Here is a 14,672-nt window from a genome sequence, read left to right on the forward strand (position 1 = left end):
TAGAACCTGGTCTGATGTGTCTTGGCTGGAACACTCCCATGGTCAGGTGAGCAGATCATTTAGGAAGCTGGTGTTCTGGGTTAAATTGTGTCCTCCAAACAGGAGGTGTTAGAGGCCTTGCCCATGGTACCTCAGAATGTGACCATATTTAGAGATAGAGTCTTTACAGAAGTAATTTAGTTAAAATGAGGTCATTAGGACAGCTTTAATCCAGTATGACTGATGTCCTTATAAACACAGAAAAGTTTGGACACAGAGATGGACACACACACAGGGAAGGAGAACACCACTTGAAGATGAGGGTCATGCTGCCATAAGCCAAGGCTCCCCCAGAAGCCAGGAGAGGGCATTTAGAGTAGCAGGGCTTGTTCTTGGACTTCTGGCTTTCAGAACACTGAGACATTCAACTTTTGTTGTTCAAGGAACTCACATTTGCAGTACTGTGTTACGGTAGCCCTCACCAACCAAGGCAATCAGTAATTCATTATAATTAAAGCTTCACAGTTTGTTGGACACTAGGAGATGACAAGCAAAAGGGTTCAAGAACTGCTGATAGCCTATTATGAACCAGGAGGTTTTTATTTAATGAATATATAATGTCTATTATATGCCAGTGACTATTCTAGATAATTTGTAAATATTAGCCAGTATGTATCCAAATAGCAATCCTATTACAGAGGTTCGTCCATTATTGTCATTTTAAAGATGTGGAGTCACATTTTGGTCATGCCATCTACTTCCCCAGAGAAGAAGAACTTTTGAACAAACTTTACATGACCATGCAGAGATTCTTGGGCCTCGAATAGGAGATTTTCCTGAGGGTTTCCCACACACATGGAAACACACAATTTTTTGAAGTCTTGTTTTGGTGATAGTGAGAGATGCACGGAGGAGGCGTGCCCAAGACAAGGGCATCCATGTTCTAGTCCCACCTCTGTTTCCTTATAGCCACAGACCTTGGGTACATCACTGAGCTGTCTTCCGTCTCCATTCTTACACTCGCCCATATTAACTGGGTAACTGTAAAATCAAATCAGAGGATAATTTTAAATTTAAAAATAAACAACAAAGGAATAAAATCTCCAATCCATAGTTTGCCCTAGAGATTTTTTTCAAGGAACTATCCTCTCAATATCTCCCAAACAATGTATTAATTTGTATCCTTTAAACATTAGATCTAAGAACTCATTTCAGTTATTTATCATATACTTGAAAGGCTTTGGTATCATCTCACTGGAATGAAAGATACACATGTAATCTAGTTCCAAAGAGATAAAAAATTGATAGCAAGTTATGATTCATGTTGGGTAAGCATAAAACCAACCATATGTTAGTCCTTTATGCAAAGCTTTAGATTCAGAATTACAGATTGAACTATGTGTTAATCCCAGGACTCTTCTTGTAATTCACTGATGGCAGGGAACCTTAGAGAGGGAGTGATATTAACTAGAATGATAGTGAATAAAATCAGGTTGCCATGATGGACTCTTTTCTCCAAGGTTGTAGAATGGAGGTGGTATAACTCTAGACCCTTTCTCAAGTGTGTGATGGAGATGGGGGAAATTGATCTTTTACCAAGACGTGGTGCATTAGTCAAGGTAAATAATGCTGTGACAATCTTCAAATCCCACTCCCTTGACACAGTGAAGATTGATTTCTTGCTCCCATCATAGTTGTGGGGGCTGGTTAGGTATCTGAGCAGCAGGGTTGCAAGAGAGACTTCGAAACCCAGGCTCCTCCTTCTTCCACCGTCTTGGACATGTGTCCTCCGTGGTTACAGAGGGGAGAGGAGATGGAGGGCTGGAGAGTCACATGGCTAGGCTCACATCCCAGTGGTCATGACTCACTTGCATGGCCTTAACCTGACTAGACCCTTTTGCTCTCTGTTTTAATCAGTCCGGACCTTGTTGAGTGCCCTCAGTGTGCTATGCCCTCTCTTTTCTCTGGGCTTTTGAATTTGCCTTCATTCACCTTGGAGCACTTCCCTTGCCATATGCCAACACCTGTGCTTTTCACTGTCATAAACGGCCTCCAAGGCAGGCTTCTTCAGTTGAGTGCTATTATCTTGACAAGGAATTCTTACACATTGTTCATGTTCCTGGCGGTGTTTACAAAGACAAATACTGATTATGTGTGTCTGAGAAATTTTGCCAGTGCAAAGTCAGCCTTCATTGTGATATTTTAATTATGGTAGCATTTTGTATGATTTGTGAAACTTTTTTTTTAATTAATCGGACATACCTCATTTAAGTAGAAATCTGTTACATTTAAGTTGTTTACTATTTTTTTTTTTTTACTGTTACTGAAAATGCTGCAGTGAATAAAGGGATGTATTTATAACCCATCTCCCATGCCTATTCAGTATAGCTTCATAAAATGTATTCTCATCATAATTTCTTCAACATAATTGCATTATCATTTCTTATTTGTGGTGTGTCTCTAGCCAGCCCCATCATCATTACCATTGTCATAATGCTTAATAACAAGAGTAACAATAATATAATAATCACTGAGTGCATGCATCTGTGGGTACTAGGCTAGGCTTTTTATGCATATTACCTAATTTAAACTTCACCCTAATGCTATGCCATTAGAATTGTTATTATTCCAGTCTTACAGATGAGGTTGCTATGGCCCCTAGGGGCCATGTGATCTGTCTATGGTTACTCAGCCAGCAAGTGGTGGAATTAGGCTCTAAACTATCATTTTTAGTTTCAAAGCTCTCATTCCTTTCATCCACCGCTCCACACTATGCCTTGGTCAGGCAGTCCAGGCTCCTGTTAGGGGTCCTAAATAACTTACTGTGTGATCTCTGAACTCAGGCATCCCTGGTCTCCGCTTCCCTAATTATAGTAACCTTGATTGTGTGCTCCTTCCAATGTCAGAGAGCAAAATGCAGCAGTGTCTGTAGAAACATTTTGGAACTTGTACAATTCCAAGGGATAATTAAGAGATTTTACTGGGTCACAAAAAGGCTTTGTCAAGCAGCCCCTTGGCAAACGTGAAGGATACACCCGGAAAACTCAAATCTCTAAACTGGATAACAAAACATTCTTCTTATAAAATGCAGTGGTGTGCCAATAGGAAAAAAAATGTAAGGGACCCCCTTCACATCTGTAATGGTTCCACAAAAATGGAGGGATGTCATTCATAAAGTTGTCACAACAAATACTGTCTAGAGTGGTTGTTGAAACAGTTTCGGGATTCACCTTTGATTAATGTATTTATGGGCTCGTTGATGCCCTAGTTCTGAGCGATCCCTGAACTTCATGTTCCTTTCTGCTCTATTGAGAACACGTCTTCTGATACTGAACTATACATAGTGAGTCTGTGTATGTGGAGAGGTCTGGTTTGAGTCCTTGCCCTTTTACCAACATGCCTGGCACCCGCATGCAAGCTGTCCTCCCCAGGCATCCTTTTCTTCATTTACTTGTATGAGATGGATGGATTGGACAAGATGACATTTGAGACAGTAGTTCCCAAGTCTAGCCAATTTCCAGAATCACATGTAGGTCTTGTAAAAAAAAAAAAAAATCCATTTCTGAGCCCAACAACTGGGTGTTCTGATTCAGGACCTTTGAGGCAGGATCAGAATCCACAGTGAGGTTGCCTAACAGTTATTGAAGGCTAATTTGTACCAGATATTATGCTCAACATGGTGTATAGGACTTTTTGTGTCATTACAATGGTTTGGGGTAAATGCTGTTCTCATTCTCATTATGACCTCTGCCAGGTTTTTAACTGCTTGCTCATTGCTTACAGGCTCTAGGGGCTTGCGTTTCTTTGTGTTTGTATCCTCACTTATACGTATGTTGTAGCTCTAGGTTCTGAACCTGACAATCCTGGAGATCTAAATCTTGTGTTCATTTTTTCCATGCTTTTGCCCATTGCTCGAGCTTATTCATATCAAGAATCTGGAGACTAAGTTGGGGAAGGGTTAGTTGCCTGTGACTGAGGACCACTGCAGCCTTCTCTGAGGGTGGAGCTTCAGCTCCGAGTGTGTAACCAGGCTCCCTAACCATGCACATGTCCCAGGTCTCAGAGTCCCCAGAGAAGTGCCCTCTCATCTTGGCTCTCAGGGCAGCCTGGCTTCTCTCTGCTCCTCTCAGGGATCCTGCTCAACATCCCAATTTTTTTGTTGGCTTACTTGTTTCCTTTGTTTTTATTTGGTTGTTCCAAATAAATTAGAAGATCACCCCTGCCTCAATAGGATGTTTTCATCACGAGCAACTTGTTCTGCAGCAGGAGGGTCCCTTAGCTCTCCATAACCTGTCCATTCTCTCCTCTTTCTTTCTTTTTTTAAATATATGTCTCGTCTGTTAGAGTATAAGCTCCTTGAAGGTAGAGACCTTGATTCTCTTAAACTCAATTCTATCTTTAGTACTGAGTAGAGTTCCTATATGTAATACGTTCTCAAACCTTCTATGTGACATTGTTAAAAGCAAAAACATCTCTGTGACCCAAATACCAATTCATTTTTTACCCACAAGGAAATGAAAAATGATATGTGGACCAAGTGATGGACTGAATATCGGAGACATGAATTTTACTTCAGCGCCATGGAGTCCAACACATTAGCAAGTAGCCTTATGTGGCTATGTGCCTTTTAGTTTAATGAAAATCAAGTAAAACTTAAAGTTTAGTTCTTTGGTCATCCGCTTTTCATCATTTCAGAAAGATCTCCTGGATTGTAATCCTCTATATAAAGGTTTCCATCTTCTGTACAAAAACTAGATTCTGCAGCTGTCCATATGTGTTTTGCCATTGTATATGCCCTATACTGAGCAGCTGCCTGGTTATGCCATTAGGAAATTCCTTCTGTACACCAATATCCTTAATTCTGCTTTTCCAACAGCCCCGATTCTCAGTATGTACAGTGGGTTTTGCCAACCTGAATCTAAGTGCAAACCCTAGTTATTTCTTTTAAATGTTTAATGCAATTGAGTCAAAATGCAAAACGCTATTTCTGTTACTAAAAATAGCCACCCTTGATCTTTCATTTGACCTCTGATTCACAAGAACGAAGTGAGGTATGGGAGAACAAATATTTTAACATAATGCCCACATACACATAAATAACATAGAATTGGATAATTGGAAGTTAGGGTTTTGTTTTGTTTTTTTCTTCTGAGGCCTTATCAGGATATTCTCATATTAAATGGGCTGGGTGAGAATGGCTAATATTTTTTATAATCCAGATTCTTATTAATTATTTGTACTCTGTTACTATGAGGAGTCTTCCTTCATACTTAACAATGAGGTAGTGCTTTGTGCAGGTTTATTTTTGTACTGTTTCCTTGAAGAGGGTATAGAATTTCCCCTCTTGGCAGAATATTTTAGTGGTGGTTCCAAAAATTTACTACAGCTTTCGGAAGTGTAGTTTCATCAGCTCATTATATAGAAATGTTATCCAAATCTCCATGGGATGTGTAAGTGGCAGGGTGGTGACGGAGGCGCCCCAGAGGTGAGGCTCCCTGTGGTGTTAAAGGAGGGAGGACTCAGTGCTCTTCCTTGAATGTGTGTGCTTTACTGATTGCGTGAATGTGATGAAAAAATAAAATCATTTGCGCTCTTTGGGAGAAAAGGCAATCTCTGCTCGCTAGGTCTTCAAAACCGTGTATCAATTTCATATTCCCCACATCGTGTGAGATTGTTAAATAAAAAAAATGAAGAATCTAAAAGCAGAACATAAGCCTTTTACATTTGGAAAATTTGCACAACAGAATACCAAAACATTTGCTGATGCACTTCTTTCAACTATGAAGCATAAACCTATTTCCTTTAAATATTATATGAATCCTGCTGTGATTTAAAAAGAAAAGTGGCATCTAATCGTGGAACATTAAATTGACTTTGTTATGTGGTTTACTGGCTTATCTATCAAAACAGAATTCAAATCCATTTGTAGAATGAAGTTTGAGATTGCCAGAATAGCAATGAAAGTAAATACAAACACACTGGGGGGAAAAGCAAGCATTCCAATGCTAAGCATTTCTATTCTAAGATAAAATCTTCTGGAGGGTTATGTTTTTTTGTTTGTTTGTTTGTTTTTGCCGATTTAATCAAGAAACAGTATGGATTTTATTGCGTCTCATTTCAGTCTACAGAATAAGTATCATAATTAGCTTCAGATGTTAATATTCCCCCAGATATATATACTTTACTATTAAATTTGCTGTTTAATTCATTAAAACGGCAAAGATGTTCTGCTTAAATTCCTGCATATTTAAAGTAGCATACTACTGATAGGTCGTAGATATTAAGTAAATATTTGTAAAACAGATGAATACATAAATAAGTGAATGCTTTTAATTTCTTTTATATTTAGTGTACTTAAGAATTTCCAGGGGTGCCTGGGTGGCTCAGTTGTTAAGCGTCTGCCTTCGGCTCAGGACCGTGGGATCGAACCCCGCATCGGGCTCCCTGCTCAGCGGGGAGCCTGCTTCTCCCTCTCCCACTTCCCCTGCTTGTGTTCTCTCTCTTGCTGTCTCTCTCTCTGTCAAATAAATAAATAAAATCTTTAAAAATCTTTAAAAAAAATCTTTAAAATAAAATCTTTAAAAAAAAAGAATTTTCATATTGCCTCTTTAAGGAAGAATAATGAAGGATTCTTGTCAGAGAAAATCAAAACAAATTTTGCAGGTTTTAAAAATTATAGCTATTATAAATGCAGATAGTAGGTTGGAATTTGGAAAAACCAATAGCCCCCCGGGAGAAAATTGGTTTTATTTCAAAACACTTTATTTCTCTGGATAATTATAGTCTTAAGAATCAAAACACAAACAAGTGAATGATAAAAATAAGCAAAGCAGGAAAACGAAAACTCTGCCATTTTATCAACTGAGCAGTTTTTCACTTAGTATAATTCCCTACAGATTAATCCATAATTTTGCTTATCTCAGTAGAATATTCTTTATATTCCTAAATAATATTCCGTGTTAGTTTAACCATTTACCCACTAAAATACATCTGGATTATTTCCACTTTGGGCCACAGCAAATATGTCTTATGGTGATTGATTTCTACTTTTATTCGGTGTAAACAATATTATATATACTTTCAATTTAAAACAAAAATTTTTTTTTTTAAAGATTTAGTTAATTAATTTAGAGAGCATGTGTGAGCGGGGATGGGGCAGAGGGAGAGGGAAAGAATCTCAAGCAGACAACCTGGTGAGCACGGAGCCTGATGCGGGGCTTGATCTCAGCGTCCTGAGATCATGACCTGAGTGTTGTGGTGGGTTGCTTTTTTATGTGGCCCAGGATACGGTCTGGCTTAGAGTATGCTCCATGAGTTCTTGGAAAAAAAAAAAAAAATGGGTACCGTATTGCTGTTAGGTGGATCATCCTGTATCTGTCAGTAACATCCTATTGGCTCATTTTGTTGTTTCAATATGTAGTAGTTTCTCATGGTTACTGTAACCAATTCCCACAAACTTGGGAATGTGAAACAACAGAAATTTATTCTTACACCGTCCTGAAGGTTGGAGTCTGAAATCACAGTGTGGGTGGGGCCATGGTGTTTCCAGAGGGTTTGGGAGAGAATCTATTCCTTGAGTCTTCCTGCTGCTGGCTCGTCTTGGTGTTTCTTGGCTTGTAGTGACGTTTCTCCCTGTGTTTCTGCCTCCAGATCCTCGTGGTGTGCATGTGTGTGTGCGTGTGCGTGCGTGTGTGTGTGTGTGTGTGCAATCTCCCTGCGTTTCTCTCTTATAAGGACACTTGGGATGAGTGCAGATGGTGTTAATAATTTTTGTTTCAATCATTATGTATAATTTAGACAACTCAGGAGAAGGATACCCTCTGGTAATTACCCATATTTCTAGTCTTTGTTGCTGTTGTTGTTTTTCCTTCCTGATGCTCTAAGATTCCTTCTCTTAATATCTTTCTGTTTGAAAATTTTTCTTTGGCCATTCTTTAAGGGTAAGTCTGTTAGGACACAGACTTTGAGTTTTTCTTCAGCTGCATATGGGTTTGTTTTCCCTAGGTTCTTCAAGAATGGTTTCCCCAGATGTGGAATTCACATGGACACTTCTTTTCTTTTGATATTCAAAAAAGCGTGCTCCTTTCTTCTGGCCTCTGTAGTTCCAGATGAGAAACCCACTTACATTCAAATTAGTGTTTTCTGCAAGTAATGCATTCTTTCTCTCTGGCCGTTTTCAAGATATTTTCTTTGAATTTAGTTTTCAGAAGTTTAATTAGGGTGAGAGTTAAAGTGGGTTTCTTTTCAGTTATCCTGTCTGAGGTTCACATAGCTCGTGGAACCTGTGGATTTAGATTGTTCATCAAATTAGAGACTTTTTCAGCCATTATGTTTCCAAGTGCTTTTTCAGTCTTTCTTCTTCCCTCCTGGGACTGCCATGATGTGAGGCTGGATTTCTGTTGTTGTTGTTCTGCAGGTCTCTGAGGCTCTCTTTATTTTTATTTATTTATTTTAGTCTGTTTCCTCTCTCTGTTCAGACTGAGTAAGTTCTCTCAAACTATCCTCAAATTCACTGCTTCTGTCCCATCATGTCTACTCTCATTTTGAGCCCACCCAGCCAATTTTCTATTTTCGTGGCATTTTTCAGCTCTATGATCAACACTTGGTTATTTTTGTATCTTCTATTGCTTTACTAAGATTTTCTAGTTTTTTGTTCTCCTCAAAAGAATTTGTAATTGCTTGTCGAAACATTTTATGATGGGTTCCTTAAAATTCTTGACAGATAATTCCAGTATCTCATCCATTTCAGCGTTAGCACGGATTGATTGCCTTTTCTCATTCAGGATGTGATTTTCCTGGTTCGTATTATGATGCGTGGCTTCCTGTTGCAGCCTGGACAGTTTGGCTGTTATGTTAGAAGATAGGAGAGCCTGTTGCAGTTTTTATTTTCACAAGCGGTCGCTCTGTTTAGGTCTGGTATGCGGGTCCTGGCCTACTGCCGTGGGCAGTGGCTGCAATGACTAATTTTCAGAGCTTACATGGTGCTCTTTTCATCTGTTGGGTTCATTTAATGCATCTGGGGCTTCCACTGGCTCTTGTTAATGCTGCTTGAGGGGGAAGAACGAGCTCCCAGAGGAGAGGTGCCCCAGTACCTTTATGCAAAAGAGGAGGTTTTTTCCAAGCATGGGGGAAATGAGTACTTCTTGACGGGGCTCTGGCGGCGAGATCCTTATTCCTGGTGGCTCCAGCCATGTGGTGCCTCAGGAGGGGCCCTGAGAGCAGGAGAATCTCAGCACTGTGAGGACAGACAAGTTTCTCAGGCTTCCCATGTGTCTGCTAGTGTTGTTTCTTTCTATTTTTTTTTTTTTCCTTCTGGATCTAATTCTTCAAAGTGAATGTTACTCCGTGAGAACATTCTCAGAGGCCCACCTGGACACCAGGGATGTATCATTCTGCTTCTGCTTGCTTAAGTTATATCCTAAAGATCTGAAATATCCAAAATCACATCTCGAAGTGACTCTTCCACTACACTGATGTAGGGGGAGAGGCATGCAGGTAGCTATTTAAATCTGCATCAAGAGCAGCAACTTCTGTCTTTTCTGCTGCCTGTTGTGAATATCTCATTAAGGGTATTTTGCTGTCACATTGGTTTGCATGTAGAATTATTACTGCCCCCTCGGCCCCCGCCCAACACCCTTACCCATCCTGCTTCTTCAGTGGTTAAGAGCACATCCTCTGGAGTCCATCCAACTTGAGTTTAAATGCTGATCCTGCTGTTTATTAGCCTGTGCATTCTGAACAAGTCTCTTACTTCCCTAAATCTCATCTAAAAAATGAGGACAGTATAGGGTAAAGTAAAATTTAATAACAACATTTCTGTTAAGTCAGCATAGTACCTAGCTGGTGGCAAGCACTCAGCAGATGTGATGAATTAGCTAGGTGCACATCCTCATCAACATCATTATCATTTCGTCTCCAGTTTAGAGATAAACCAAAGCTTTGAAAGTAGAAGTAACTGAGTCAGTTTGCCCATGTAAGTGTCAAGAGAGCTGGAATTCAAATCCAAGTCGGACTTTTTACAAATCCTCTTTGCTAACCATTGTACATAACCATGCCACCGATGATTATCTTGGCGAGACTTGAGTCTCCATGGGAGCATGGGTTTGTCAATCCATGTTCAGGATATGCAGAAATACAAGAATGTACAATTATATGATCCAGACATATTCAGTTTTCAATTAATTATTATTTATAGTGGTAAATATTTTTATAGAGCTATCTATGCATAAAAATAAAAATAACCCACCTGGTTTAATAGAACCTGATCACCAAACTTTGTAAAAGGATGACTTTTAACCCTTTTGCCCAAGTACTCCTTTTTATGATGCTTACCAGTTTTTGAACTCTGATAGATTTTAAAAACTGTTTTTCTTAGGCATTATGCTCTTTCATTTAAATTTTAATATAATTTGAGATGCAGTAAAAACAGATGTTTCCATTTATTGCAGTTTTCTACAAATCTTCTTCTGCATAAGAATATATAGTTTCTATAATAGTTTTGCACATTGCTAGATGAACAAGTGAGGATCATGGTGAATTCCTGAATTTATAATTATAATGGAACAGAAGCAAATCAGGAGGAATAATTTATGTTATTACCAATTAAAGTAAAAATGGATTTATGATAGAGACACAAATACTCCAGTTGCATTTGCCCATTTATTAAATATGGGAAAAATTCACTGATGAAAAACATAAAAAAGGAAGTTATTTCCTGTGTACATTGGGGTTCTTTATGAGTTGTTATTCTGTGGTGTAGGAGGTAAGCAGTTACTTTTTCCTCTCTCAGGCTCTGCTGATTCAGAGATTTCAAAAAACAAAACAAAACAACAACAACAAAAAACCAACTAATGGCCACATATAGATCATGAACCTATTTATGTTTTATATTTTTGAGATAGGAAAATTAGATATTCGACTCAGCTTCTTTGTAAGTTAAATGAAAACACTATTATTTATTACATATAGCAAATAATACATAATGTTATTAGTGCATATACACATAGGCTGATTCCACATTTGACATAAAGAGAGAGATGGAGGCAAAGGGAGAAAAGAAGAGGGTCCATTTGTGATGGGACACGTGGAGGTTGATCCTTCGGAAGGAGAAGCAAAGAGAAAGGCATTGAGGAAAGGAGGGAAGGGGGAGGGAGTGCCTGGGGGGAGGGGGAGACGGGCAGCAGAAGAGACGAAGACTGAGTGGAGAGAGGATGCTGGAGGGAAGTGTAAGTCCCCAGAACAGAAGGGAGAAGAAAGCTAGATGGTGAAGAAAAAGAGAATAACTAGAAAAGGGGGGGGGGGGGAGAAAGAGAGAGAGAGAGACCACACACAAGTCTAAATCCCTGAGCATCAGAGGTTTGCTTTTACCTTAAATCTTAAGAATAAGTTGAATATGCTCAGGTTTTAGCTACAGTGTTGTACATTTTGTGTCTTCCTTATGACACCTTCACCGTCCCGACAGTGGGAAAGTGTGTATCATTGACAGTACCCTTCCCCAAAAAAGCATTCTAGGCAGGTAGGACACAACCCGGAAACTCTTCTCAGAACGATGATTTCTGTCTGCAGTCAGACCATAGTCTGCAGGCTTGGCAGTCCACCTTGCGGGGGTGCGGTGGGGTGGGAACTGGAAGTGTCTTCTGCACACTGTTCTCTGGCCCCCACCACCATCCTTTGGTGTCTCGGAGAAGGGGAACCTATGCTTATCACCCAGAGCAGTGTGAGTGAAGAGAAAACAATACTTCAATGAACAAATGAGAGTATTATGTACCAGAGGAGGAAATACTAGGAGAAACTTCACATAAGATGAAGCGAACATTTCATTTCGTAAAAATTATAGCATCAAGCAAGGATTCAATTTTATTTCCTTGCCTGTACTGGATCTTAGTGAGTGGTGAAGGGGGAATGAAGTACAAGATAGATGTAGGCTTCAAAACCCAAATGTGGGGCGCCTGGGGGGCTCAGTTGGTTAAGTATCTGCTTTCGGCTCAGGGTCCTGGGATCGAGTCCCACATCGGGCTCCTTGCTCAGTGGGGAGTCTGCTTCTCCCTCTGCCTGTCACTCCCCCTGCTTGTGTTCTCCTGCTCTCTCTCTCTCTCTCTCTCTCTGACAAATAAATAAAATCTTTAAAAAATTTTCTTTGAAAAAAAAGAATAGAGGAAAATAAATTTATTGAGCACATTCCACTTGGCAGGGGAAGATGACTTAGGTTAAACGGATGTGCGGTCTTGGCTGGTCAGCTCGAGGCTGTCCTTTCTAGGTCATTCCACCCACTCTCCTCTCCAGATGTGCTGAGATACCCTACTCTGACCCAGATAACTGTATTTGTGTAGACACATCCTAAGTGCACTTCTTTTCCTGCGGCTGCTCCTTGCCTTGGAGGGCCTCGTAGGGCTCCGAGCTGAGATAGCATCAATCTGTTCCCTAAGGGAAAACACGAAACATCAGTCCCCCAAGTTCTCCGGTTAAAGAGCACAGAAAGGAGACACCCTCTTCAGATTCTTTATCTTCTTACCTGAGTTCCTTTAGTTCCAGTCTGACTTGGGGGTTTATTTTCAGCTTATGGTGAACATGCCCTTTGACTGATAGTTGCTTCCTGATAATACTGACTTATCACGTCTCGTTTACATTTTTATTTTTAAGATTAAGTGAATCGTTCCCTAGTCAGTGCAAGAACTGTATGTTCAAAGGTCTACAAACTGCTTGAAAAATGACTTACGTAAGGCCAAACAATTATTTTGATTTATTTTAATCTTCTGGACTTTTTTTCCTGAGTGTTATTTTAATGACAGTTGACTATAGTTGTTTTGACAGATGGATTTGTCCTAATTTTATTATTAAGCAGGCTGAAAGGTGTTAAACTGACTCATGAGCCCGTTTCGTGCTGTGCCTGAGTGTAATTTCATTTTGAATAAAACATGTTTCCCAGGTTCATTTCTCTTGATCTCACTCTTCGTTTCATCGTCTTTAAAAAGTGGCCAAGTGGGGCATGGTAACAAAGATTTCCGTTCAGAACGGTGAATTTTACATGGGCGGTGAACCATACTGAGATTTGCTTCTACTGATGCGGAAATTCAGCATAGCTCATGGTACCTTTCTTCTCCTCCCCGTCAGATAGTGAGTTAACTCTTTTGTGAACCTACTATGCGAAGAAGAGCACGGATTACAATTTCGTGTTCCTTCTGCAGGTGATGGAAGTCAAAGGACAGATGATCCATGTCCCGGAGTCGAATTCCATCTTATTCCTGGGCTCTCCGTGCGTGGACAAGCTGGACGAGCTCATGGGCCGAGGGCTGCATCTCTCGGACATCCCGATCCATGACGCCACCCGGGATGTCATTCTGGTTGGTGAGCAGGCGAAGGCCCAGGACGGCTTGAAAAAGAGAATGGATAAATTGAAGGCAACTTTGGAAAGAACTCACCAGGCCCTGGAAGAAGAAAAAAAGAAGACAGTCGATCTTCTGTATTCTATTTTCCCCGGTGACGTCGCCCAGCTCTTGTGGCAAGGGCAGCCCGTTCAGGCCAGGAAGTTTGACGACGTCACCATGCTCTTCTCGGACATCGTTGGCTTCACAGCCATCTGTGCCCAGTGCACCCCCATGCAGGTGATCAGCATGCTGAACGAACTGTACACCAGGTTTGACCACCAGTGTGGATTTTTGGATATTTATAAGGTAAAGGAGTTTAGTTACTCATCCACAAATATTTTATTTATTTATTTATTTTTTTAAAGATTTTTTTTTTAAGACTTTATTTATTTCTTTGATAGAGAGATAGAGAGAAAGCACAAGTAGGCAGAGAGGCAGGCAGAGGGAGAGGGAGAAGCAGGCTCTCCGCAGAGCAGGGAGCCCGACATGGGACCTGATCCCAGGACCCTGGGTTCCTGACCGGAGCCGAAGGCAGACGCTTAACTGACTGAGCCACTCAGGCGCCCCCACAAATATTTTATATATATGTGTGTATATATATATATATATATATATTTATTAACATATAATGTATTACTTGTTTCAGAGGTACAGGTCTGTGATTTATCAGTCTTACACAGTTCACAGCGCTCACCCTCACCATAGCACATACCCTCCCCGATGTCCATCACCCAGCCACCCCATCCCTCCCACCCCCCACCACTCCAGCAACATCCACAAATATTTTTTAATCATAAATTATCTTAAATTGCTAGCATGCAGTTTTTTTTTAAATTAAACTTGGTAGTAAATGATGGAAATCTCTTTAGAAATTTTAGAATATAGGTATTTCTGTTTAATGAGTAAATTTCTATTATGAGTCAGTTTATAGTATTGACATACTATAGGTAAGTGAATCATAATATTGCTCGCTAAGGCAAAAGGCTGTAGAGCTAATTCTTCAAGTTCATTATTATTACAGAATTAAATTGCTGAGCTCTAGGCAACTTTTCACAACATAATTAGTCTTTCTTAGAGAACAGGATTCCAATATAAACTAAGAATTTTCTTTTGACAGTTAATAAGAAGAAATAAGTTATGTTAAAATATGCATTGCATTATCAGTTAAATGATGATTAATCAGTGTTTTTGCACTGCATTGTCAAATAAGGTAGGTCCCTCTAATTCTGAAGGAATACTTGTAAATATTCTAGCTATTACCAAATGACCGGTGGTTTTTAGTAGAAGCACTTTAATTTTCCGAGCTAAATAGTGGAAGAACTTTGAAAA

General features: G+C 39.8%; 1 protein-coding gene across 1 annotated transcript in view; it reads left to right on the top strand.

Annotated features, from left to right (window-relative positions):
* Positions 1-14,672, top strand: part of GUCY1A2 (guanylate cyclase 1 soluble subunit alpha 2) — a 318,954-nt gene that overhangs the window by 175,746 nt on the left and 128,536 nt on the right. Inside the window, exon 5 of the mRNA XM_088017680.1 lies at positions 13,164-13,649. Coding sequence (XP_087873806.1) covers positions 13,164-13,649 — 486 coding nt within the window. The remainder of the gene's footprint in view (positions 1-13,163; positions 13,650-14,672) is intronic.

Source organism: Eumetopias jubatus, unplaced genomic scaffold (genome assembly GCF_037043125.1).
Source record: "Eumetopias jubatus isolate StellerSeaLion01/CBP00866 unplaced genomic scaffold, mEumJub1_p1.0 scaffold_13, whole genome shotgun sequence".
Classification (NCBI taxonomy): domain Eukaryota; kingdom Metazoa; phylum Chordata; class Mammalia; order Carnivora; family Otariidae; genus Eumetopias; species Eumetopias jubatus.